At 45.9% G+C, this 27,548-nt stretch overlaps 1 protein-coding gene across 2 annotated transcripts; it reads right to left on the bottom strand.

Moving 5' to 3' along the window:
* Positions 1 to 633: 633 nt before the first annotated feature.
* On the bottom strand, positions 634 to 27,540 carry appa (amyloid beta (A4) precursor protein a). Of its 2 annotated transcripts, XM_086225355.1 has the most exons (17): positions 27,303 to 27,540; positions 13,785 to 13,952; positions 11,930 to 12,059; positions 11,676 to 11,788; positions 11,262 to 11,452; positions 10,638 to 10,966; positions 9,972 to 10,139; positions 7,402 to 7,535; positions 6,857 to 6,931; positions 6,615 to 6,773; positions 6,066 to 6,194; positions 5,877 to 5,976; positions 5,019 to 5,234; positions 4,754 to 4,807; positions 4,114 to 4,208; positions 2,969 to 3,115; positions 634 to 2,631 (listed from the first exon to the last, which is right to left on the bottom strand). In XM_086225355.1, exons 1-17 carry the CDS (start codon positions 27,360 to 27,362, stop codon positions 2,530 to 2,532), a joined length of 2,370 nt encoding a protein of 789 aa, XP_086081481.1. In that variant the 5' UTR covers positions 27,363 to 27,540; the 3' UTR covers positions 634 to 2,529. The 2 variants fall into 2 exon arrangements, with proteins under 2 accessions (XP_086081481.1, XP_086081571.1); XM_086225445.1 differs by lacking the exon at positions 9,972 to 10,139 and having other exon boundaries at positions 27,303 to 27,539.
* Between the last annotated feature and the right edge of the window lie 8 nt (positions 27,541 to 27,548).

The raw sequence follows: 27,548 nt of genomic DNA, 5'->3' as shown, positions 1-27,548 counted from the left end.
CTTTTCTACACCATCAAGCTCAATATTAACCAAGAGATATCTTTTAAGTTTACTTTCGCTTGAATTTTCTAATTCCAGCATGTTATTGGCTTTTTCCATGTCCCTCTTTTTCAACTATGCAGCGGTTTCCCGAACAGGAGAACCTAACGACTGCTCTATGTGATTTCACTGGGGTTTAATGGAGGATTTGGACTGGCATAATTATTAGTGCGATTAAAAATAAGAAAACTCATCTGCTCTATGAAGCTGCATTGTTGAGATGATGGTTCTGTTCCCTCGCCGTCTCCAGGTTTAGTTAGCTAACATGACGTCTGAGGTAGTGAGGGCACAAGGGTGAACCTCAATAAGGGTGACCTTTATCACGGGACCCTGGGTTCAGCTTTGTCAGGAAGCATCTGTCCTCTGATGAGTCCTTGAGTGACACGCTGAGTCCTGCTCGGCTTCTGGTCCCGGCTGCCTTTTGACCAACATTAAAAAAAAAAAAAAAAAAGAACACGAAAGCCCTTCGGGGTATCAGCGCTCATAGTCCTCTTCCTTGTCTCCGACATTTAAGCCCAAAAACAAATGATTATTGTACAGGCAACACAGATTTTTCTTTTTAATCCCCCAAAAAAGACACACGGACACAGCAAGTGTATGTACATTCAAAACTTTATTATGGAATACAGTGTAGAAAGCATTTTCCCAGTCAATGCAAATGGCCTGCAGAATATTACACAATGGAAAAAAACCAATATAGAACCAACGGAAGAAGAAACAAAAATCATATATAGAAAGAAAAACCTGCTTCCTCCTCTACTCTACTGCCCTCTGTTGGGCTTCTAGTGAGCACCCCGGCACTTCACTGCAGCCTCCACATGTACATGTCACTCTCTGGATCTCACACTTGAGGAGTGAGAGGTCACACTGCATTTCTTCGAATGTAAAAAGTTGAGATGTGACGGGAACTAACTGACAAAACCTGCTGTCGCCTGTCATCTGTATATCTATATTTATATCTATATTTATAGATATATATATAGATATACATACAGACTCCCAGGGGTCAAAAGAGGAGGAGGAAGAGGAGGAGGAGTGAAAATCCATTATATACACACACACACAGACTGGCTGCCTGGCTATCCATCCAGAACTGCAAGTCATTTCCTGTCTACCTCCTCCTCCTCCTCCTCCTCTCACAGCTCCACCTGTTCTATCAGCAGAAAGCAAAAAAAAAAAAAAAAAAAAAGATTACAGAACCAGACGCCGTCGACGGCTTAGGCGTGCGGACGGAACACCAGACTACAAATGACGTGCGGACACACACACGCGCGCGCACATACACACATCATTCCGTAACCTGCCCTCTTTTTTTTCTGTTGAGGGGGGGGGGGGGAGAAAAAAAACAACAGAACATGACGTGAAAAAAAGGATTTTAACACGATAATATACAAGCAGGAGGGGTTGAAGAAAAGAAACACATTTAAATTAAAAAAATCACAGATCTCTTTTAAATGTGTATTTTACATGATATCAAAGCAGAGCCTGTTTATCTAGATTTATATATATATTTTGTCGTCATTTGAAGTCACGTGATCACGAGAAGATACTAAATGTACAATCTTGCTAGAATGACAATCTATACGTGAGAGAGGAATTCTCCAAAGAGAGCAGCGTTGAGATTTCTTTTCTTCTTTTTTTTTTTTCTCTTTTCTTTTAAACTCCAAATCCAGTTGTCGTCGTCGTCGTCATGCACTACATAGGAACAGCTAAGACTTCAGCATTACTTCAGTACATTACACGCAATTTAAAAAAAGGACTTTACATCGGTTCACCTTTTTGTTGTTGTTGTTGGTTGTTTTGGGTTTTTTTTTTGCTCTATTTTCATTCTTTTTTTGAAAAACAAAACTGGAAACCAGAGAAGAAAAAATAAAATAAAATAAAAACAGCTCGTTCAGAATACGTCATTACTACCCAACATATTTCCAGATATCCTTAAGAGCCTCGTGTGACTTAACACAGCCCAGCTGTCCTAAGAATGCGCAAAGAAAGAGAGGATGAGGGAGGGAAGGAGGGGGGGAGGGAGGAAGAGGAAGCTCACTCAGACTCCAGTGTAGTGAGTGCAGTAGTGGTGCAGTAGGAACCTGAATTTGGATTCGTCAGCATGCAACCCGCACCGTCCCACCGATCAGGTCAGATTTACCTACACACGCCCAAAAGCGTCCCAAGCCCCAAAACGAAAAACAAACAAACAAAGAAACACCTAACTGTCCCTGGATCAGTGTGGAGAGCGTGCGTGTGTGGCTGAGCGCTGGGCGGCGCCACTCGTCAGCAGGCCCAGACGGAGCCCTTTCATTACACTCCTCCAATAAAGTGAACAGACGTGGTGCAACGTGTGCGCCCAGGCTACAGGCTAGGTCAGTCCCTCACTGGCTGCTGGAGACGTGGGAGTACTAGGGGTGGGGGTGGGGTGGGGCGGAGGGAGGGAGGGAGGGAGGGAAGTGCTTGATGTGTGGGAGGAGGTGTTGGTGTGTTTGGATATGGTTCTCCTCAGTTCTGCATCTGCTCAAAGAACTTGTAGGTTGGGTTCTCGTAGCCGTTCTGCTGCATCTTGGACAGATGGCGCTCCTCGGGGGTGACGGCGGCGTCCACCTGGAGGGGAAGGGTCAGAGGAAGGGGGCAGAGTTACACACGTATAGCCGAGGAAATTGAAAGACATCAACCAGGTTTCCAGTGAAACAACTTACGAAAGTTGTAAAACGATAAACGATGATAATTAGTAAGTTCTTTATTTCCCACAAATCATAAATATTCACTCTATAAAAAACAATTCCCAAAACTCCACAGGAGCTTAAAAAGTAGCATTAAAACTTCTGAAAAAAACAGAAGCTGATATTAAGAGTACTGGAATACTACACACACTACTAATACGACGCACAAGTACAAGATACTGACAGAAACCCCCATCAGTCTGCACAGAGTTCCTCACCTCGATGACTCCATGGTGGATGGACGTGTACTGCTTCTTCCTGAGCATCACCAAGGTGATGACGATCACCGTGGCGATGACAACACCACCGACCATCAGGCCAATGATGGCGCCCTTGTTGGAGCCCACGTCCTCCGCGAAGAAGACCTGCGGGAGTCAAGGGACACGACACCCATGAGGTGACCCTGGGATCCTACCGCACGCCCTTTATATTCTTCTTTTTTTTTTTTTTTTTTTTTTTTTTAAATCAAAGCAGGTTGCAGTTGAGGAGATATTCTGGTTCCATATATTCTGGTTCCATATATTCTGGTACCATATATTCTGGTTCCATATATTCTGAAACCTGCATGCAAAAGCTGCAGCCGCTACTCTCCTCCAACATCACCCCACTACTACGACGACAAACCCAGAAATCGATAACAACGCTATCCTCCATTGTGTCGGTTCACGGATGCATTTGCACGCTGTGTTGCTATGACAACCAGCAACACCAAGGGAATAGAAGTGACAAAGCAGCATGAATCACCCCCCCACCCTCTTTTTTAAGATCCAGGTGAGATTACAGGTGTCTTGACATCTCTGCAGGCATCATTTCACCCTCCTCCACAATAATCCGGCCCGGTGCTGATTGGGATTAATGGTGAATATGAAATTAAGGAGTTCAGGAAGCGCCCTGACACACGGACTGCTCATTGGAAATGCACCAGATGTGATACGTAACAGTACGCAGGGATTAGGGGATTAAGGCCTTCAGGTGAGAGGAGGAGGAAGGCAGATTTAGATGTGGTTGGTGGGATTATTAAATCTGAATCACCCCTCGCTGACCGGTAAAACATTTGCAGCTGCAATCAGGAGAAAACTGCCAGACGAGCATGTTGTTACCTCGCCGGTGCCCATGGACACTGGTCGCCATGGCAACAACTTTGGGATTTTCTGGGCCAAAGTGGAAGAACTGATCAGAGTTGGAGTGCGTTTGTTTACCAGTGGAGGGGGTCGCACTCACACATGTCCAGAAATGCATCTTTTATGAGGAGACGTCTCCAGGTTCATCGGCTTGTCTGCATTTATAATCCAGGCATGCAAATTGAGTCGGCGCGCGCCTGTGTGTGTGTGTGTGTGTGTGTGTGTGTGTCGTGTGAATTTACCAGCTTCTGGTGGTGAACCTCATATTCAGTGCTCTGTCTGTCGTCCGTCTCCATGCGCAGCTCAGGAAGAGCTTCCATCATCTTCATTCCAGTCACTGGCGAGGGAAGCAAAAGGAGCATCTATTATGGATGGTGACACTCACCTACTCCCTTTGCTCGCACGCTCTCTCCCTCTAACACACTCTCTCTGACATTACACACACACACACACACACACACACACACACACACACACACACACCAGCTGGACAAAGAGCAGCATGTATAGCTCTGCATGCACAGCTCTGCATGCACAGCCAGGGCGGAGCCTTAATGGAGGTCAAGTAGAGTTTACAAATAATGTGACAATAAAAATCATGTCCTCCTTGAATGATACAACAAGCAGTACTATTACTACTACTATTAGTACTGCTATTCGCGTGGGAGTGGTTTCAACAAACCAAAAATGTCCTTTTTTTAATGAAATACTTGAAACGGCGATGATAATACTCCATCTAAATGCTGACTAGTCAGGATAACTACAGGAAAATGGATGAATGGGGGGTTTTTTTGAAGGGGAAAGAAAAGCTTAACTTAAAAAAAGGATTTCCACCGTGCTGTGGGTTTAGCAGCAACTACTAGCCTTCATCAGGACACTAACCTGACCGTGTGGGGACGCCTCTGTCCAGACTGGGGCGAGAGTCCACCGGCTCAACTAGACAGAGACACAAATTCACTTTTATATACGTTTGCTTGCGGCAACAACGAATAAAGTCAAACTTCCTGTCCAACTCAGTCCCCAGTTTCTGACCGTGAACCCATTTGGAGCTACATCTAGAAACCTCTGGTGGTTTGGGAAGTAACCTCCTAAAAATTGAGACCCCCAAGAACTTGGACAGTCCAGGAGTTAGATCTGGTTTGGGCACCTTGGTTCTCAGTGTTGGGCTGGTTGAAGCTCTCAGGGTGGATGAAGCCGACCCCTCCGAAGCCCACGGTGTCGTCCTGAGTCAGCAGGTCCGTCTGGCCCCCGTCTCCCAGCTCCTGGTCGGGCATCAAGGCGTCGTTGCCGTAGCTGACCCTGACGTCGGTCTGCAGGTTGGCCAGCTGCTGGGCCATCTCCGCCTGCTCCCTCTGCAGCAGCTCTGAGGGGACACAAGCTGATCGTCTGACAAGTTCTGGTGGGTTTCCACATCTGATGAAAGTACTGATGTCATAAAAACCAAAATGAGCGGTGACACGAAAAGACAGTGATTTGAAGGGCGTTGATGCATCGCTGCTGTTTTTTTGTTTTTTTTTTTAAACTAAAATCTCTGGCCAGACTCCAAGAACTCAGACCTGGTGCTTTCTTTTTCCTGCGTGTCAAGTTTGTTCCTGTGAGTTGTGTGGATCGGTACAGACTGTGACAGTCTCAGAGATACAGACACAGATGGCTGTGTGACGCATGCAACTCCAATAAACCCAAAAACCTGCGGAAAGCTAGTGAAAGCAGGGGCGGGTGGGGGGAGGAAGGAGGCAGGCGGATTTATCTTCGCAGAAAAGAAAAACAGTTTAATTTGACTCTGCAGCGAAGAATTAGGCCAAATAGCTTCGGTGCCCCTATCAACAAAAGAACTACATTTGAGGGGGTTTGGCATTTAGAGGATCAAATCCTGCTGTTACATGTCCATCGGTGCGTCTCACCAAGGATCAGTCCCAGGACTGATTCAGGAGACACATCTGGGATCTGGCTCAGTACTGGTTCAGGAGACACATCTGGGATCTTCTATGTTTGCCGAAACACTCACCCACTTGGTCCTGGATGTCGTCAGCAACGCCGGGAACCTTGTAGAGGAGTCCAAGGGACTGGTTCATACGCTCCTCAATGACACGCAGATGGGTCAGCACCTGGGACACACACAGAAACATTAGGGCTCTTCCTCCTGAGCAAATGCACTACTTCTATGTGTGTGTGTGTCTGTGTGTGTGTGTGTTACCTGAGGCCTGATCTGTGCAGCCTTCTTGGGATCCACCATGCGGACGTGTTCGAAGTGTTTGAGGGTGTGTTGCCGGTCCTTCTGCTCGGCGCGCACGTACTTCTTCAACAAGCTGAAGACGTGGCGAGGCTGCAGGGGAGGACAGACACTGATGGACTCGTACACACCCGGGATTCTCTGAGCAGAATCCACTCAAGATTCCTCAGACAAATCACCCAAAAGCAGTCACATTGGCTGTTTTTTGTTTTCTTCTAATTATCTGGCATACAAGAGACGATGAGGTTCAGTTCTAGTCAATGAGAAAGCCTTGAAAATATCATAATAAAAGTACTAAAAAAATGCAGTAAACGTAGAGAGCAGGTCAGACGAGGGGATTCAAAAATATCTCACTTATAAATAAAACAAAAACATCAAGACGGAGGTGAAGACTTGAAAGAAACAGAGAGGCAGTGAGAAATGTCAGGAGAACATAAAAATAAACAGGGTGAGTGACTTTGATTATCAGCACTTAAAGAAAAAGATGGTGTGTGTGTGTGTGTGTGTGTATACCCTGGGTCGCTCCTGCTGCAAGGCGGTCAGGTAGCTCTCCAGAGCCAGGCGGCGCCGGTCATTCAGCAGAGCTTCCACACGGGCCATGTGGGTCTCCACCAGCTGCTGGCGCTCACTGGCTGCTTCCTGTTCCAGTGCCTCCACCTTCTCCTGGAAACGCTTCTCACACACACACACACACACACACAAATAAGTAATGAAGGACCACCAGTGACCTGGGGTGAGGGGTCCACATGACGTACCTGGATCACAGCCTTCTTGTCAGCGCGGGGAAGATTCTTGGCTTCCCTCTCGGCTTCCTCCCACTCTCTCATCACCTGAGAAGACGGAATATGTTCAATCACCGGTTGATTTCACACTTAGGGGCATGAGTCTGGCTGCAGAGTGTAAATATCACATCCTTCCAGTCTGGTAAATAATCCTTTCAGACTGAGATGGTTGACGTGAGGGAGTCCAAGTGCAGCGGGAAGCAAATTTAATTCCACACCTTCACCGCAAAAACGTGACCTCTTCAGAGGATGCAGCGCAGGAGAGAATGTCGCCCTCAGCCGTGGACAAGTTTCTCAGTGTCCTTGTCTGCACTTTATAAACTGTTGCTGTGGACCATCTGGCTCTCCCCTCGCAGGAGAGCCAACCGGTTGATTAAAGAATACAATTAAAGTGGAGCCGGCTCACCCGAGGGGCATCAACATTATTCTTTTACTTCTCATTTTCTGGTCGTTTCATCCACTCCTCTCACGTATGTAGCGGCTGCTAAATTGTACATTTGTTCTCTTTCAGTCTGTACCTGAGACATCCTCTCACGGTGTTTGGCCTCCAGGCTCTCCTTAGCCTTCTGGAAGTGGGCGTGTTCGTTTTCGTCAGCAGGTGTCTCCAGGTAATGGTCCACGGCATCGGGGGAGCTGGGCATCGCTGTGGGTACTGCAGGCAAAGCAAGGACAAAAAAAATTAAACAAATAAATGTAAGGAAGAGGAGGTTGGATCATGTGGTTGATGTGTGGCGTGGCAAAACACCCACACACACACACACACACACACACACACACACGCATGCACCTGAAATGGGTTTATTTGGTTAGTTTGAAATCAAGAGAGAAAGAAAAGATGTTAGCTGGAAGCCAGAAGCCTAGAAAAGCAAACAAGTGAGTGTTTAGTTCTCTCTCTCTCTCTCTCCGTCTGTCTCTCTCCAAGCGTGACACGACTCCTCTGCCAAAACACCAGGCGCTGGATCTTAATCCTCCTTGTTAACTTACCAGTCTGAAACAGAAATGCATCACTTGTGGCGTGAAAGTTGAATTTAATCAGCGGAAAGTTGATTATCTTTCGCCAGAGCTATCAAATTGGCCGGCGGTGTGTGTGTGTGTGTGTGCGCGCGCGTGTGTGCGTGCGTGCGTGCATGAAGGTCACATGGAATTGGTTATGTCTGCAGAGAGGGCATGACTGCACAAGACATGCACAAAACAACACAGAAAACAACCGGGAGAAGTTATTCATTCTGACCTGAGGTGATTGCTTGGGAGGACAGCAACTCAAAAACTTCTTTGGGGTGGGACAAAGTACTGCAACACACCAGGATGTTTCTGGACGAGGTGTTGCTCTAAACCAGAGGTGCACCACGCTGGCTTTTTTTTGCTGATATTATTGTGCTTCACTACCTCTCAACCGCACTTGGTTGCTAGGTGGGAATCGCAGGAAACTCGCCGCACTATCGTGAAACTGCGATTAAACAGTCTTGGTTTTAGCTTAAACTCGCACACGTTCATTCAGAACCAGAGCTGTTGTAATAACAATTAAAAAAAAAAAAAAACAGTGCTTCAATATAATACCACAAAAAGTATCAGGATATGCTGAAGTATTGATACTTCTGCTATCGCAGTCTTCAGTGGAAGCTGGCCGGGTGTGTAGCTGATCAGAGATGACACGTGGCATTCATCTCGGATGTCTCACAACCCTCTGAACCCTGTTTACTGGATCTAAACTCTTTAACTTGTTCATATTGCATTTGTTTAAATCTGTTCCAATCACGGAATTCCATTCAAAATGCATAAAGTAGAAGTGAGAACGACTCCGCTGCTAGTCTGCATGACTCCACTCGAGCCCCCACACAAATACATCACCTATTGCAACGTTCAGACTATAATCCCACAATGTCACGCTATGTTGTTGTTTTTTTTATTTTAATAAAAATGCAAATGAGGTTTGGCTCTGCTACACCTTTCAGATGGTGCAAAAATAATGAGGATTCATAATGTTACAAAATGTCAGTCTCGCTGTATTTTTGTATCTATTAGCCTGGATGCTATCTAGTGTTCTGGTGTTTATTCCCAGCAAACCGCTAATGATTAAAAATAAAATACAGTGCATCGCTTTCCTGAGGAGAACTTCCTAGAAGAGGTTGATCCAGGAGGTGAACCCTGACAAATGATTGCACCTATTATCATAAGCTTCATTTTTACTACAAACTTGACATTTGAGCCATTGTGAGCAGCTGTGTGTGTGTGTGTCACTTTCTCACTTCCTCTATGCTCAGAGGAGGAGCCAAAATCCTAAAAAAAACACACACACACACACACACACACACACAATCGTGCACAGGATAAAATTAGCAGGAGGTGACATCACGGCTGAGAGACGTCAGGGTCAGGAAAACTTCAGAGCAGTGATGCTCATCAGTGTAGCCACTCAATCACCCATCGTCATGTGATGGAGGCGCCTGGGTAATAACGTGTTTTCCCTGCCACTGCCTCGGAAACATTTCCCATTTCTAAAATTGCAGCGGGGGTAATTTGACGCCAGCTTTAAGTGAATGAAATGACTTAACTGAATTTCCTCGGTGACTACGGTGGAATAAAGCACCGGGGGATGTAAGACTGCAGGATTACTGCAACATCATTTCTGACTGAATGATTTCACACCTCCTCTTTAAGTAACACGCCCAAGAAACGCTTGATCAGAGACCGTTTCTTTTTTGAAATAAATAATTTCAAAATATCCACAAAAATGTCACTAAACAACGGAAAAAGACAGCATGTGAAAATCCCGCGGCGCTAAAAGTGCGGAAGCTGAACAGTATTTCAAAGTTTCCGTCTTCTGACTGATGTTGGGTGGGCGTGTATGAGCAGGCTGAGTCTTAAAAATCCACAAAAGATTACAAGAAAGTTTGTTTTTAGTACAAACACAGGCCCCACACAGAGAGCAGCGGGGAAAAAGGTTAGCCAGAGATGCAGCTGACAGATAGGGAAGAGGACAAGCACGTCGAGCCTCAGAAGAGAAACTTTTGAGCGGCTGTTAATAACGTAAGAGTCAGAGACCAGCCAGAGACAAAGACCTGGTCCCTGGAGCAGCGAGCGGACTTACTGACACTCCTGCAGACAGCCATGCAGTACTCCTCTGACTCAAAGTTATTCCTGTTGCCTCCGCAGCCGCCGTAGATAAACTGAGCACAGCGGCCCTCCTGGCGGTCAAAGTACCAGCGGGGCAGCATGGCCCGGCAAGGACCGGTCTCAGCATTGGACCAGCACACATCTTAGAGGACACATACACACACTCCTTAGATCAGGTATCTTTGCAGTAACTTCTTCTCACCTGTAAAATAAGCCTATTAAGATTCAAGGACAACCTCTGCAGCAGCAAGTTTGAGCATTAATAACGGCTGGGATTGAATTCCGGACCAAATTAGCACCGAACTGGAGAAAAACAAAGCCGCTGCATAATGGAAAGTCGCCAATGACGCTGTAGCTAGTTACCAAAACACAGCGAAATGTGCCAAAAGATGAATGAGTATAATCATAAAAATGACAGCAGGAAATTAATGGGTGAAATTCAATTGTGTTTAGCAAAGCATCCATAATGAGAAAAAAACCAAACACATTCAGCGGCGCTAAGCTTGTTCCACGTTCATCTAAATGCAAACTAACCTGTCAGTGCACTGTAACAGTGGCACTCTAATGGCTCTATTTAACATTCCTTAAATGTACTGAGCTTCCGTGGTGATGTTTGGAGACATGTAGGAAATCTCCTCACCCCTGACAAACTCCTCCACAGACTCAGTGGTGGTGGTGGTAGTGGTGGTTGTCATGGCGACGTTAGTCGTGGGCTCGTCATCGCTGTCGTCAAGCGTGTCGATGATGTCATCCTCGTCGTCGTCGCCCTCCTCCTCCTCCTCTTCTTCCTCTTCCTCCGCCACCTCCTCGTCCTCATCCCCGTCTCCGTCCTGGTCGTTATCCAGCACGTCCTCTTCCTCCTGCTCTTCCTCGTCATCTTCCCCGGCCACCTCCTCCTCGTCGTCCTCCTCTACCACAGATGGCCTGGTTTCCTCTTGCTGCTCCGCTGGCTCAGGCTCCCGTACCATACTGGGAGAGGAAGAGGAAGGGAGAGGGGGAGAAGGAGAGGGATGATTAGGGAGAGGGAGGGGCAGAGACATATGGAGGGAGTATGAGTGAGGGGAGAGGAAGAGGGATGATGAAATGAGGGATGAAGGAGAACAGAACAAATTACACACAGCCGCTGTTTTACTTTGAAGGAGAGAAATTTTATCCTGCCGTTAAAAATGAATGTGACAGTAACTGTGATCAACTCAGCTCTGATGTAGTAGTCTGCCGCCGCCTTGTCCTCATTTATCTGTGTGTGTGCGTGTGCGTTGTGTACCTGTTGTCAGAGTAGTCGGCCTCCGCTCCACCCCACCACACATCGGAATCGTCGCTATCCAGCTCAGCGCTGTCAGTGTCACGCTCTGCCTCTGTGGGGCAGCACACAAACTCCACCCCGCGGAAACGGTCGATGCCACATGGCAACAGCATCCCGTAGTCATGGAGATTCATGGTGCGGTCCGCGCAGGACTGAAGACATACGAAGGATCAAAATGTAGACAGTTACTGAACTTATTTCTCTGTGGCAAGGATTTTTTACTTCTGTTTCATCTTGAAGTCTGCGGACTGCTCCACTGGCAATGCTTGTTTGATTATTACCTCTCAGTGTTCATGCACCAGTGTCCTTGGACATATATTGAACATACAGTATCACAAACGCAGTGCTACTGATGTTAAGAGTGTGCGCGCTCACCTCTTTGGCGACAGTGTGCCAATGCAGGTGGCTCTCACACTGGTCCATGCGCTCCTGATGCAGGAACTTACACTTGTCGGGAACCAAGAGGGCGTCACTCACAAACTCTCCCACTGCAGCACAAACACAACGTCCAGATTAAGACACACGGAACAGTCAAGTCCATTCGGTGGACCTCCTTGGTTGCTATGGTAACTTTTGTAGCAACTGCATCTTTTCAGCTTTTATTCCTACGGCTCCCCAGCAGGACTCACCCAAGCAGCGGTAGGGCACCACGATGTGCATGTGACTGCGACACGGCTTGCGGCCCTTCTTGCACCAGTTCTGAATGCTGACTGGCTGGTTGGCCTCCACCACGTTGGTAATCTGGAGCTCAGGATACACCTAAACACAGGGAATAACAAATTAGAAAAGTAGCGGCGAATATGTCTGCTCCTACTGTGTCCATTTGATGATGTCACTCCTCTCCTGCTCCTGTTTTGCACATTTCAACTACTGGCCACCAGCCATCCTATTTCTCAAGTGTTTCTGCCTCCCAAACCTCTCCTCTTCTGATGGGGAGGACCCTCGCCATCAGCTTCTGTTTATCCTCTACGAGGTATGCTAAGCTGCTCATCCACGACCATTCATGGTGGTAAGCTAACTAGCAGTCAGCTGTGGCTCCTTGATGCACACAAAGAAGTGTATCCATCTTCTTGTTGGCTCTGGGGAGGACGGCGATCAAGGGACTGTCACCTGAGCAGGGCTCTCTCACTTGTGGCCCTTGACCCTGATCCGGTCTTGCCCCTGAGACAGTGTTCAAAAGCATCAAGCAACACAGGTCCACGTGCAGGTTTTCCAGCTCCCTCTTATATGCAGGGTTGCACATGATTTTGTTACTGCAGTGCTTCCTTGCTTGGCAGACTGCTGTTCACCTCCACGCTCCTCTCAGCCGTGCATGACATCTGGCTCTGCCATCGCTCTTCAAAGAACTCTCCCCGTGTTCTTTTTCATAACACTACCACCTCACATTGCTCTTCCCCGCTGAGGGAAAGAAAGAAGGAAAAAAAAAAGAAAAAAAATCGACACAACCAAACTCACTCCTTGTTGCTCTGAAACAGATTCTTTTTTATTGGTTATCGCTGGATTCGTCATCCTTCCTTTGAGCGCCCCCCCCCCACACAAGCTTTTTTTGTTGTTGTTGGTGAAATCTCATTATGCGTCGCTTCTCTTATCAGACGAACTCCTCGTATCATTTCTTTCTCACTCTGCTGGAACATCCCCCGAAGACATCTATGCGGTCTGGTGGTTGAGCAGTTTGGATCCATTTATAAGCATCGTGCAGAAGCATGTGGTCGACCAGAGAGGTTTAAGAGTTTGGTCTGGTTTTCTCTGCCTAATTATCAGCCACCTGCCACCTTTAAAACTTAAGCAGCTTGTTTCCTGAGCTGAGTTTTGACACTCTGTCATACGGCCAAATTGGGAGATTTTGGTGAATTGGAAAAAAAGAAAAAAAGACAAAAAAGAAACACGCTCGCAGCTTCAACACATGACAGGCTTATCGGTGCTCTTATTTTACCATTATACCGGCAACAGGAAATACCCCAGAATACCCCGAAGACTTTGAGGGTAGTGAAAAAGCAGCGTTTTTCCTGGCTGAGGGCACACCGCGCATGCGGATGCACTTGATTTCAGCAAAGTAGCTGCTCAATCAGTGGAATTACCTCCTAAGGGCGCGCAAATGATCCACAAATGTAACGAGAAATAAATAAATAAACTGTCCGAACGATAAAAAAAATCATCCTCCAAGGGTTATTGCTCACTCAGAATTACAGAAACTCTTGGTAACTGCAGTTTACATGTTCAATATATTTCTAGCCACTGAATGATCGTGAACACGACTCCTCTAACAGCCACTGAAAACAATATAGGAAAATCTGATCTTCCACGCTCTCCTGACATTCAGCATCAATAGCCCCCACCCACCCACCTTATTTACACCACATCAGGCTGATATTATTTACTACGATCCAAACAATCCTATCGTCTTTAAAGGGTAGATCGATGTGATTGTGTAAGATGGCGTCTAACTGATTCCATGGGGAAATAAAAAGAGGGCCGACAGTTTACCTCCTGGCAGTACTGCAGGATGCCCTCCTTGGTGTCGATGCAGCTCTTGGTGCCCGAGGGGTCCGGCTCCCACTTGCTGCTCTGCACGTTGATGTGCATGTTGAGTTTACCGCAAAACATGGCCACCTGGGGCTCTGCCAACAGACCCATAGAGACGTCTGTAGGCACCTAGAGGGAAGGGCGAGAGAGATTTAATGAGATGTAGCACTCCTACTCGAGTACTTTCACTGAAAAATGCAAGATGGATGCAATTAAATTTTATTAGTTAGATAGAAGGAGGGGGGCAGAAGAGGAGATTAGATGAAAAGTAAGATGAGGGGAGCAGGAGAGGGAAGAGGGAGAAAAGCACCCGAGATAGAAAGCCAAAGACATTTCCTTCTTTCCACTTTCATCTCCGTTTTTATGTCTGACATCTTTGTCGCTATAATTAATCTCTCAACCGTGGCGGTGATCGAATGTGGCTCGATGCCACAGTCTGGGTGTATTTCGGGGTTTTCCCCAATGTGGGGGGGAAGAAAGAAAGTAGAAAACAAACAGCGTTGAACATATTGAATCAATCGCTGTGGAGGAAGATATTGCCTGAAACAAGAGGCCTGGAGCAACGCCGTCTATGATGTCCTCCCACTGAACTGCCCTGTGCTATACCATTTATGGTCATGGTGTACATCTCCATGCAGGCCTGTTCACCTTCTTCCAGGGCAGCATTGAGGTTTACATAACCTCTCTGATTCATCCCTCTTGTTCGTGCAGCACAAAAGCAGGTTAGTTAGAAGCGGGGGGAGTGTGTGTGCCAGCCAACAACGCTGAGACTGCTGCTGGCATGAATTTATTAATTTTTTTGTTCATTTAAGCTCCCGTGTGTTGATTTGCGTGTCTTTATATGTGGATGTTAGTGCGGTCTGCCTGCATAAGGAGGTTTTGTGCTGAAGTTCCCTCAGGAGAGGAGGTGCAGACAAACAACTGACTGTCTGCATTGTACTGGCAAATGAGCTCCTACAAAATGAGAGGGAATAGTGTGGTGGGGGGTGGGGGGCTAAGTGAAGGAGACAGAGGGAGGGAGGAGAGGGACCACTGCCATTGTGTGCCCCCTAATCTTGTTAATGGTTTTGAAGGCCCTGGCAGGCAAACAAATGTTGTTTTATGAGATGAATGGCTTTTTTCCTTCTTGCTTGAGACAGATTCTCCCCAGGCAGACAGCGGCATTAAGTCCCTCCTTCCACTATGACGATGGCTGAAACTGAGATCTTTGGATCAGTTTAGTCGGAGTGTATCTGCTGTCCTGGCGGGGAGATCAACTTAATCAGATTTCATTATATTACATTTACACACTTGGACTAGCAGAGACTGAGAACAGACTGTGGAGTTCCTCCTCTATTTTCACCTGCTCTCGTCTGGAGCGACCAAGCATGCCAAGTACACACACACACGAAGTGAGAGCAAACACCGTCAACACCTGCACAATGTAACACAATCACACGCCGTTATCGCGTAGCAGAAAACCCTGTGACGACAGTGAAATCAGACGTGGCATTTGTGCGTCGTTAAGCTGGTGGAGGGAGTTGGAGAACATCCTCCACTCATCTGGCCACTAGACATGATGCTGCGTATTAGTCAGTCATGGTTACGCTTTCACGTTCGCTCTGGATTTGTCTGTACAGACACATTTGTGTGATTGTCTGATGCTTACTGAGCAGACAGAAAGAGCAAGTAATTTAAGGTTTAAAGCTGCTAATGGGTTTGATACTATCTCACACGACAAGAATCTCTAAAACGTGTTGTGAAATATATTAACTTATTATATTTCCCCCGCAGGCGGAGTCTTGTATCCTGCATCACGCAGGGAGTCTTGCGTCTAATGTGCATTCTTTTTAATCTTTGCCTCAGCAGCGGAAGACATCATGCCTAATTGTGACTTCAAATAAAAAGAATTTTGTGTGCCTGTGTGTGTGTGTGAGAGAGAGAGAGAGAGATCATTTTAGCGCGGGTGCTATTCCTCTCTACAGAGCTTCAAACAGAAATTTGTAAAATCACATTTCCTGGAACACATACACTCATATTTAGATGGACTACAGATACACTTCCAATAACACAGTACTCTCACATAAATTTTGTATACAGCCATGTATGTTTAGCATGAAGCTAATAGCCCCCCCGAGGTCAACAACTACAAACACCAACAAAACTGTCCAATACAGTCTGTTCACAAACTCTCAAGTGCTTCGTCTGGTATTGTCCGGTTCAACGCTGTTCTGTGCTACTGTGATCAAGCAAAAGAAATTGAGGCTACAGTTAAAACTTAAAAGTGAGTATGGTTTAATGAGCACACCGCTGAATGAAGAGGACATGGATTACACCGGCTGATGTGCTTAAGAGTTTGTACACTGGAGGTTTGATGCTGTTTGTAGTTGGTGGCTAAGGATCACCATTAGCTTGCAGCTAAATATACGCGGCTGGCTCTCCCTGCGTTCTCACAACAAACAGCTTCATAAACACCCATTAGTGAGTACCTGAATGATAAAATAAGACTTTTTGGGTGAAGTATCGCCCTAAAATCACACTTAACATATCAATGATCTACGCTAGCACTGAAGCAAAAGATCCATCTACTGAAGGTTTACGTCATCTCTGAGCTACAGTGATGGAAACATTTGTGGCTCTCGCCATTGATAAGCAAAACTCACAGGGTTTCTGCTGATTTTGCAACGAAGGAAGCAACTGTTAAGGACGTAAGAGCCGACCAGGTTACACTTCCACGGGTCAAATATGCAGCTCACTAAGTTCACAGCCTTCACGGGCCCACATGACGAGCTGCAAGCTGTAGTATCACGGAAATCAGTTAATCCCTTCCACACGCACAAAGTCAAGGGTGTCAAATCCCCTGCTGCCCCCACCCAACCCTCCTCAGCTCCAACACATGGCAACTTAACACTGGTGACTATCAGTCTTGACACGGAGCCATCTGCACCACACCGGGTTATTTAGGGGTCTTGATTCAGTCACCACCATCTGGGAGTGAGCAGTGCTGACGGCCATGGATCAAATCCCATCCTGCTCATTAATAGTGAAATCCAGAGCTGAAAGTTTGCAAATAATCTTTAAAAAGTCATTTGGGTGTGTGCTATCTTTTAATTAACTCACTTTCTGGGTGCCCAGTTTCATTCTGACCTTATCTGCCCAGCCTCTGGCCTCTCCTCGTCCCTTAATGGAACAGATAACCCAACTTCCTCTCTGCTTCAGGCACAGGTAGGCGAATCTGTACCGACTGCTCGCTGACATTCAAATTCTTTGTGTCATCCTCTTTTGGATGGCAAATCATATCCTTGCCAAAAGCTCGGCCTCTCAGCCTATCTGCCACTCTGTTGGAGGAGGAGGAAGCAGAGGAGGAGGAGGGGGCAGCCAAGCCTTCGCCGCAAGCTTATAAATCAGAGTCCCAGGACGATGGTGAAGGCAGGAGCGAGAGGAGGAGGAGGAGGAGAGGAAGAACAATAATCACAATGGCGGAAGACTGGGAAGAGATTGGAGAACAGATGAATCGGACAATAAGCCTTCAGGCTCAAGCAGAAGGTCAAGCACTCTGTGACAGAAAGGATGTGAGGATGGAGGGCTGAAGACAGAGAGGGAGGCTGAGGAAAATTAGGAAAGGCTCAACTGCGAAAAGAAGATAAATCCCCCGTGTCAGAGGGAAGTAGTTTAGAGGAAAAGGATGTTTCTGTCTTCTGTCTGTACACTTCAATGCTGGGTAGTTAACCTGATGAATTCACATCCAATAGGTGCATTGGCTTACTGGAGACTAAAGATATGAGGCAGTGCGTGCAGTTTCCATTTTACAAATCCTCCTCAAAATAGAAATTACATTTGTTTTTCTGGCTCTACTAGGATATACTCTGGGAGAGCAACAGATGGACTAAAAGAAAGGCAGACTCTCCTTCCCTCTGCGTCTTTATCCTGTTTCAGCTCATCCTGCCAGGCCAGTCATCCTGCAGGGAGGGGAGGGAGCAGTAATCTGGGCACTGAGGATTAGGACAGTGGCCTGGTCAGGAGAAATATCTCCCTTTAGTCTCAATCTGGCATGATAGATATCACCACGACAACAGAGAGTAAGCCATGGCAAAGGAGGCTGACGCCGTAGGAGGCTGACCTCCAGAAGATAGCTCAGTTTAAGTCAGCAGAAAGTCCAGTCACATACTGCTGGGCACGCAACATCTCCCACGGAAACCACAAGTGATGCTACGAGACTTGTGATCCATGATTTTCCAGCGTTCTGCTACATTAGCTGAGATATTACGATTATTTCACAGAAAATGAGGGTGGCCCACCAAAGAGACGCAAACAAGGACAGCTTAATGAAACAAAAAAAGATGACTATTTCGACGTTAACAGGCAGTAGAGTGTCCAAAGGGGCCTGCTGACCCAGATGTGACCACAAAATTACACTGTACAAGTTGTGCAAGCTTAGCATGCGGTATTTAGTTTGGAAACAATGAAACACCACTATAACATGAGGCTGAAATGAAATGTCATTGTGCCCCAGGAGAGTTGGATGAAAGAACATGAAAAGAGAAACCAAAAGTCCCATAATGTAATGCAATAACATACAATTCTGTTGTAGTAAAGCGATTACAGCCAGATTATTTGCTGCTCCAATTTGATAAAGTGGTTTGGTAACCCAAGGAGGTTTTATGACGAGGATGACAATCTCACTGCACCAGCAGTTCACATGGACATGAAGCAACGTGTGTGTGTGTGTGTGTGAGAGAGAGAGAGAGAGAGAGATTGTGTTACATGTTCAAATCACAGTTCCCATCTAAGGCAGGTGACCCACTTCCAATGCTACTGTCTTCCCGACACGTTCAAAGATATGGAATAATGGTTATATACAACTAAATTCTTGTCTTTGGCTTTGCCATCAGTAGAGGTGGTGTCAAGTGACAGAAATTCATTCAGAAAGTACATCAATCATTCCAGTTCTCGTTCTCCAGTGTGAAAATAAACCGAAATTTTTAACTATTTTTTGGAAGAAATACTAAATCTACCTGGCAAGTTTAAAAAAAAAAAAAAAAAACTGAAAATATTACAATTCAGGGAACCACAATGTTGGACTAGCCAGCTAAAGCTACCGCTGGCTAGCTTACCCTACTATTCACTAGCTTATTTTACCACTTGCGAGACTATGCTACGGCACAGAGGTGCTATAACTCTTGATTTAATAGCCGCAACGTCGCCTTACAAAATCACCAAACTCATAAATTAAAGACTATGGCTGTAGTAAAACCATCGCTCAGACAGAGTACTTTCTGAAGTGCTACTTGAGTCTGTGGGGCTGTAGTCTACTTCCTTGGTTTTCAGTCACGCCACCAGTAGATGAATCAACCTGCAGTTTATGGCCCTGTTGTAAATGGCTTTCCCTTTTAGATATAACATACTTGTGCCATTCTCTTACCATCCCTTCCTATCTCTCATTATAAATAACATGGGTAAAAGTTGAAATCTTGATTTACCGCCCAGCCCGGTACGGAGACTTTCAGCACATTTGACTTTCTCGTCGACCTATGCACCTGCTTCTACCTAAATTGCCCTCCAGTCTCTTCCCAAAGTCTTTGTGAAAATATTTACATGTTTGCGTTGCTACATTCAGACGTGATCAGCAGCACTATGATGCATATAATTTATTGGGGTTGCAAGAGAAAGAAATATTGCATCATGTACATAAAAACTGCAGATAAATCTTTAGACATAAAAACACACGCCGAGTCTTCTCACGCTGAGGAACATGATAATGTATTCCTGGGCACGCTACACACACAATGTTTGAAGTGTCCCCGTGGGTGCTGCTCCTGCGGTGCTATTAATTGTACAGTCTTATCTGAGTGACCCAGGCCTGCCATAGGGAGTTGGGCGGAGGTGGTGGAGGGGTGGGCGGGTTTTGGATCAGCTCTCGTCCCGAGGGGGCACTCCCTGGAGAGTAAGATGTGTCGCAGGAGCCATATACACGCGCGCGCTCTCTCGCTCTCTCTCTCTCTCTCTCTCCATCTGGCACACTTTAGCAGACATTCTTGTCTACACCCAACAGGATGGGAAGCGCAGGTCAACCGGAGAGACTTACTGATGGTCGACAACGGCTCAGGAAGAAAAGACAACCATGCAAACTTTTACCCTCCATAACCCTGATCGGTTACGCCATTTGGACTTTCCCTCTACAAGTCCATCCATCAAATGCTGTGAGCTGCTTACGAGATGCATCAATGTGGGAATTTGTGAACTGTGATGCCACTTGTGTCCAACATATGGGTGCAGCCATACAAACACACTAATCACCTTGGCAAGCCTGCTCGAATGTTACTTAAAACCACCTTCTCATCTTTGCCTGCACAGAACGTGTGTGTGTGTGTGTGTGTGTGCTACCCCACTCTGGCGTGTGTAATTCTATCTGATGTTTTACTGATTACAGGGGCAGCCGAACCCCCTCCCGTAACACTCCCCGCCGGATCCAGCTCGCTCATAGAGCAGATGGAGAAGCAGACAGAAGGAATCCATCCACAAATTAAATTAAAAAAACATAGACAAAAACAAATAACAGAAGGAATTCTGGCTGATCTGATTTATTTAGGTTTAAAAAGACGTGTGCACGCAATTAAGTGTGCTTGTTTACGTTGAGGATTTACCTTCTACCAAAGACCACCACAGCTTTGTTTTCAGCTCTCTCCAGCAGTCCTCATTTAAAAAGTTTTCATTAAGTCTGTGGGGATCGTTTAAGTTTGTTTGAAGAATAATCTTCATTTATAGCCAATGTGATTAAGCTTATCTCGGGGAGGGGGGGGGGGGGGGTCCTGTGGAATTAGCATCTCAGACCAATCTGTGTGAAATCTGATTAGTAGCGTGTAAGAAAAACCGGTCTAACTCTTAATTTGTCTGGATGTGATGGAGGGACTCCTAGTTCCCTGAGTTATAATCGCCATGGTTACGCAGCTTGCTCTCAAACCTGGGGGACTGCTGCTCATAACCCCTCTCGGTCTTCATTGCTGTGGCAACCAGAGGCTACCATTATCCCTGTCACCTGGGAGCGGGAATGTCATCATCAGGTCGGTGTGCGTGTATGTAACCAAAGCAAAGCTGCAGTTGTTTGTTTCCATAAAATGAACGGTGCCTGATCCGAGTCACCAGGAAGTTGAGTGCCGATTATGGTGCTCTGATTGCCTGCACGCACGCACACACACGCGCGCGCGCGCATGCACACACTCGCACTGAACCCACCATGAACTGTGGCTACTCAGATCAGAAATCACACACTCAACAATTGTTCCTAAAAAAGAAGCTGCTACTCAAAGAGTTGTTTTTGCCTTTTTGCATCTGTATCTTTTGTCTTTAATCTGCAGCGCGTTGAATTCCAAAACTTATTTATTTTCTTTATCCGTAGGAAGAAACATGTTAGGAAATGTAACTGTCAAAACTGTTTTGCGACAAACATTCATCATCTACTTTTAACTCAAGACATTCCATTTTCCAATTGAAAAATTAAGTGGCATGTTTTTTTTCCGACAGAGCATGAAACATGACGTATTTTTCTAAACAATAGCATCCCTGTACACACACACACACACACCCTTTTCTTGTCAAGTGCACAATCACAGGAAGACCACCTCTGTAGTGGACACTCAAGAACCAGAAATACCAGTCCTCTTCCTGACACTGAAGCTCAATTGCAACCGCCCATTTTAAACTGTGTTCAGTATCTCACTAAAAGAGCTAGAATGTGTGTGTGTGTGTGTGTGTGGATCTCAAGAGGTGACACAGCAATTCCGAAAAAAGCTCAGATGAGAAACCATTCTGGAGGAGAATTTAAAAAAAAAAAAAAGATGGTAAAAGCAGCAAGAAAAATGGAGGGATGGGTGAGACGAACGCCAGAAATAACACACACGGGCCTAATTATAGTCCAAGTGTCAGGCAACCGGGGGAGACGACGGCGCTATGGCCACCCTGAACACCCAAGACAGCATGGAGGGCGAAATGAGAGAAAGAGGGTGATGAGATCAATTAGGGAGGGATACAACCTTCAAAAACAAGCGCCCCTCGTGGGTATATTGCTGTGTTAGTCTTGAGTGTGTCTGGATGGAGGGAGTACACACATCATCATTACGGAGCAACTTTCACTAAAGATTCGCCCGTCTTCAGATTAATGAGTCAGCAATTGCTGCAGGAATCAAAGATGGGGGGGGGGGCAGCTTTAGCGTCTATCCATGTAGCGGGAAATAAAAGGTTGGGGGCTCTGCAGGAGAAATATAGCAACAACAACAAAAAAAAAAGGAGGTCCACGCTTTGGATTTGTCACAGCCAAATGAAACGCATGTTACACTGAGTAAATACTTCTTTTAACAGCAGCAGACTACTTCCAATACTGCTGTTATTTTCAGTTCTTTCTGCACTTCTGAAGGGTTTTTGGATGAGAATATCAGCAATGCCTGGTGTGTGCAGCAGCTAGTCAGGTGTATACTGATGTGCGTTTTCAAATAATGCATTAGAGGACTTTGGCTGAAACGGCAGGACAAAAACAACACAAAGAAACGCCCAAATGCTCGAGGTGGATTTTGTATTTTTTTGAAAAGGAGTAACTGCAAAACTGTAGATGGGAACTAGACATGCACAATATTATCAACAATATTATCGCCGCATCCTCGTTTCCTCGTTTTAAATATATGGGTATGACGGCTGCTACTGCTACCAGCCTCAAGCCACTCCATCTTAGCTCATCATCTGTCGTGTAGGGAACAATGGAGCAAATCCAGCTGAGACATCTGCTGTGAGCACAGGTGTTTCCACGAAGCCACGGGTCTGGTGCCAACACGCGCGTGAATCTGCTGCTGTTCGACAACCGATGTGCGCCGTAACTGTGCAGGAGACGGCTCTGAGTGTCACTTACAGCCACTGACCCAGAGGATGTGTGACCAAACTCATGATTAAAACCTGATTGTATTGGCCTTGATGCGATTATCACACTCGTCGGTCATGTTTCAATGTGAAGGTCACGCACAAACACAGGCTGGCAGCCTTGACTGTGACACACGGCTCGAGTGATGGAGCTTCTACTCGGTACTCGCAGCAGTACTGACACCTCGACATGCTTCAGACGCGTGTGGCTTCTCGACACATCAGGTATTTCTCCACTTATTCTTCCCATTGTGTGGCTGCTTACTCAGCAGCGGCGGCGGGATGAAGAGGGCCTCCTACACCGGTGGAAGTGACAGCTCAGCAGTGATGAACGACGCTGTCTCCTGGTAGATTCACGCTAATGTAACGAGCGGAGGACTGTCATGTACTACATGTGTGCTGTGACGTATGAGAGCGCATTATGAGACACCGATGTACCACTCTCAGTACACCTGACCACCGCAGCACCTTACGATTAGAAATAAACATTTCAGAAGAAAATGTGTGACACTTTGCCATCAGTATCTTAATATAACATCAGCGGATATCGATCTTTTTTTTTTAATAAATCAGTATCAGTTTGGTAATGGCTGATATTTTTTCAAATAGGTCCAGTTTTGCTCAAAGTCTTTGACCATCATCGGTCACGTATGATGATACAATGCAGTAGATATATAAATTAAGTGGTTCTCCAAATATTTTGGAAATAAAAAATTATCCTCAGCCTTTTTTCAGCAGGTACGGATGATACGTACCTATTTTACTACTGACAATTCCTGGAAATATGGTCTGGCATCATGCATCCCCGGTAAAGTCGGCTATCATCTTCCTCCATCCTTCATCTCAACCAGAAGGTTCTCAGCAGCCAGCGACAGCTGATGTTCTCAAACGTACTCGGATGTTCCTGGTCAGATCTAATCGAGCCTTCTGGAGTTTATCGGCTTGCACGGGCCGTTGAGCTAAACCCTGCTACCCCTGGAATCAGCCCTGCTGGATTCCTGACCTGCCTTTCTTCTAGGGGGGGGTTAACTACAGGTAAGTAGCTCATTTGCTTAACTACCTGGGTTGTCTGAGGTCTCAATGTGTTGGACAGGCAGCTGCAAGCAAATCAGCCCGTTTTCAGGGACCATGACAACAGAAACAACAGTAACAAAAGGTCAGGAATTCTTTTCTCCAGAACAGAGAAAGAGGGGTGGGGTGGGGTGTGGGGGCATTAATTGGAAGAGCTGCAGTGTCATCGTTGTTGTTTACACAACCAAGATGGAGAACATGCCGCGTTCGAGCGAGGACTTTTTTTTCCCCAGCAACTCAGAGGGGATGATGAGGGAGGAGAAAGGCTGCTGTGGTGCGTTGTGAGGAGGACGTCCAGCAGCAGCAGCAGCCCATCACAGCACCTCCCAGGGAAGGACAGGCGCATCGACAGGACCGCGTTTTTTTCCCTTCACTTAAAAAGGAACCGACGTTCGTGGCTTGGTTTTATTTGATCCGGTTACCTTTTTTAAAAACAACATTTCAAACACACACAAACTCTAAAGAACTTGACACCGATTGTTTGACGGATGTTCGTGATGAGAAATAACAGATTCACCTCGTTCAGTTGAACCCTTCATTTCCTCGATTTTGACTTCCCTCCCAGAAGTAATTAGGGAAAAAAAAAAAGAGGTTCTTAAATGGAAGATACAACACACCGCAGCTCAGTTTGACCCAGACCACCTTTCAAGGTCAGACTCAGCCAGACCGACCACGTCCAGCAGTTTATGTTCTCGCAGCGGGTCTATATTGCCTCACGGTGTGACGCCGTGGTCTCCATGGAGACGGCTCTGTTTATGCTGCGACGGAGCATCCCCGTGTGCGTCCATGCACCTGTCATACCCGCTTCTAAGTACATTTGGAGCAAACTGTTTAAAAAAAAAAAAGGTTTGGCTCAAGAGAAGACGTGAAAAGCTTTTTATAACGCGCTTTAAAAAAAAAAAGTTAATTCACGATGTGTTGATTTGATTATCAATTGATTCAAAATATTTTCAGCGTTAGAAGACACGACCACAGAAAATGAGGCCTTCAACCACTCAACTGAACAGTCAAGAATCAGGAGAAAATCCTGAGATTACAGAAAGAACTCATCCACTGGCATTAATCTTAATTGACCTGGATTAAATGAAGCCATAAGAAACTCTGACTCAGAGGTTTCATAGCATCTATACACACACACCCACACACACTCTCTCTCTCTCTGACTTTAACATAAACTTTAGACACTCTCCGTGGAGCTTGTCAAAAAAAAAAAAAGTCTGGAAAATGTAAATTACTAGCTGAAAGTTAAAGTGTAGGCGAGGCAGGCGAAAGTGGGTACAATAATAAAAAAAAAAATTTTAAAAAGCGCTGGGTGCCGTTTCTCCTTCAAAGAGGTGAAACTGCAGCGTGAGCAGCAGGGAAGGTGCCAGGCAGAAACACTGGCACTGCCAACAGCCATAATGGTATTAAGGCTCGCTAATAGGGGGGAGAGGCCTGGTCCGCCCCAGGCTCAAAGACTGCAGTGTACACACAAACACTGTGCCTGCGCCTCTACGAGAGCCATTTCCCAAGGATTTTCAGATACACAAAAGGCTGGCATCCAACTCCCACGCTCCGCACGATGGCAGCCTGTTTATAGGGCGGGCCTGTCAGGAAAAGCAGCTTCCCAAGAGCGGTGTGTGTGTGTGTGTGTGTTCGTATGGGTCGGTCATCAAGCCCAAACAAGATAAAAAAACGCACCCTATCTCATGTTACGATTGAGGTTTCAGTCTTGCTTGTTGTTTTTCTAACATTTTAAACGACTTCTCCGGCATCTAATCACTTCTGCCCTCGGGGTTTTACAGGATTCAAAGGCTCGAGTTTGTCTTGAGATGTACGATTACGAACAAAAGCTGGGAGACCGCTTGATGAGCAGCCAAGCTATGCACTGATATACGCTGAAAGATAACCAGGATTAGCACCAAAAAAAAAAAAAAAACAACAGAAGAAAACCTTTGTAATTTTACTATCACATAATTAACGCTTGATTTTATTGCTACAACCAACCACAAACCACAGAAACGACGCGGTTTTCATGTCTCTCACTATGAGGCCACACTGGAAAAAAAGAAAGAAAATCCCATCAGCTGCATTGCTTTGAATTAAAGAGCTGCTAATGTTTTCATTGTGTGTATTTATTTATTTATTTTTTACAAGGAATTCATTAAAAAAATATTTAATACACTTCAACAATGAGAACTAAAGCGTCCATACTTTTATAAATCAACCAAATGGCATTTTATTTAACCCCTGCGTTGTTAAAATGAATGTATTTGATCAAAAAAACGTGCATTTTTGGCATTAAAATAGATGGTTTTTGGAGGGGGGGGGGTGGATGTGTAGTGGCACCCAGCTTGGTTGTGAAGATGCATTGAGTTCAATCGGATTAACAAGACTGGCTGTTTGAATTGAAATTCTCCCATAAAGTAGAAAAACGAGCAGAAATGCAACAATGACCGTGGGAGCTCCAGCCAGCTCGCCGACCCCTCGGTAAATGCTGCAGTGCACCGCCGCCATCTTACTTCTCTATTCGCTCCCATCCGTGTGAAATCCGCTGTCATGTTAGTAATATTTGGCGTTTCCGTGTCTTCACGGGTTAATTTGCTGTGTGTCACTGAGCAATCTGGCGTCAAGCCTTCATCACCGGGGGAAGAATAAGCCATATTGACTTATTTTCCACTCCAAAACACGCCCACTCCCTTAAAAATAGCCCCCGGGATATAGAGAGAGAGAAAGAGAGAGAGAGAGAGAGACAATACGGTTTTCTACAAGAATTCATTTTGTTTAAAATGATTTGTGATGGCCAGAAGAAGGCGGGGAGGGGGGGGGGGGGGGGGACGTTACCAAAAGCGACAGTAAATCGGGGGGCAGATTAATGGTCAAATCTGAGTTTTAACATTTAAAAATGAGATGTTGTGATTTGACAATGAAATAAACATGCGACGAGTGCAGCTTCTCATCATGGCTGACCGACATTATCGCTTAATAGCCGCGATAAATGTTAGCATTGGACAAATGACTTAGCTCGAGAAAAATGCGTTACCTTGCATCGGAATAAGGGTTTTTAATATCGTTTTGTGCTCTTGGTCAAAGGAGCATACGTTAAGGAAATTATGTAAAAAGGGTAAAAAAAAATTGTTTTGTGTTTTAAATATATATTAGTTCGCGTGATAACTTGTCTTTGATTTAGAAAAATCTAGTTTTCCCAATGGATGTCAGCTACATGGATTATCCAGGCACTTCCGGTTGCAGCCTACAACATAAAAGCACAGACAGCCTGGCCGTGTTCTTACTGTCAAAAGTATGAAGTCAACACACTTAACTATAATTTAATTACATTTCCAACGCAATTCTGGGCGTATTCCTTATCGGTTAAAACGCTGAAATTGGCTAACCATTTCCCTTTTAACGCGTTTTTTTTTAAGGCGAATTCCGTTAGCTTCCGGTCTGATTCTAGCTAACCCTAGCTAACTTGCTAACGACAGCAACAATATGGTGGAAACAAGAGTCTCATTTCGGGGGAAAAAAAAGGGAGCATTTTCCTACCTCGGCAGACAGAGTTGACGCCGCTACAGCCAGCAGCAGTAAAGCCACTCGGTCCCCCATGTCGTTTAGCGGACGCAACGCTCCCGGAGGCGTCGTTTCACCGGACGGTTTTAACGGTTCTGCGTGTGTGCGAGAGGCGACTGCGTGTGCTCGGCGCCGGTGACTCCCGTTGTCTGATGGTGGCGAGAGATACCGAGGCTGCACAGCTGCTCGGCGCCTGATCACCTGACCACGGCGGAGGCTGAG

Source organism: Aulostomus chinensis, chromosome 1 (assembly GCF_037954235.1).
Source record: "Aulostomus chinensis isolate RoL2024-O1b breed Wild chromosome 1, RoL_Achi_v1.0, whole genome shotgun sequence".
In the NCBI taxonomy this organism is placed as follows: Eukaryota; Metazoa; Chordata; class Actinopteri; order Syngnathiformes; family Aulostomidae; genus Aulostomus; species Aulostomus chinensis.
This window is presented reverse-complemented; position numbering and strand designations above follow the sequence as displayed.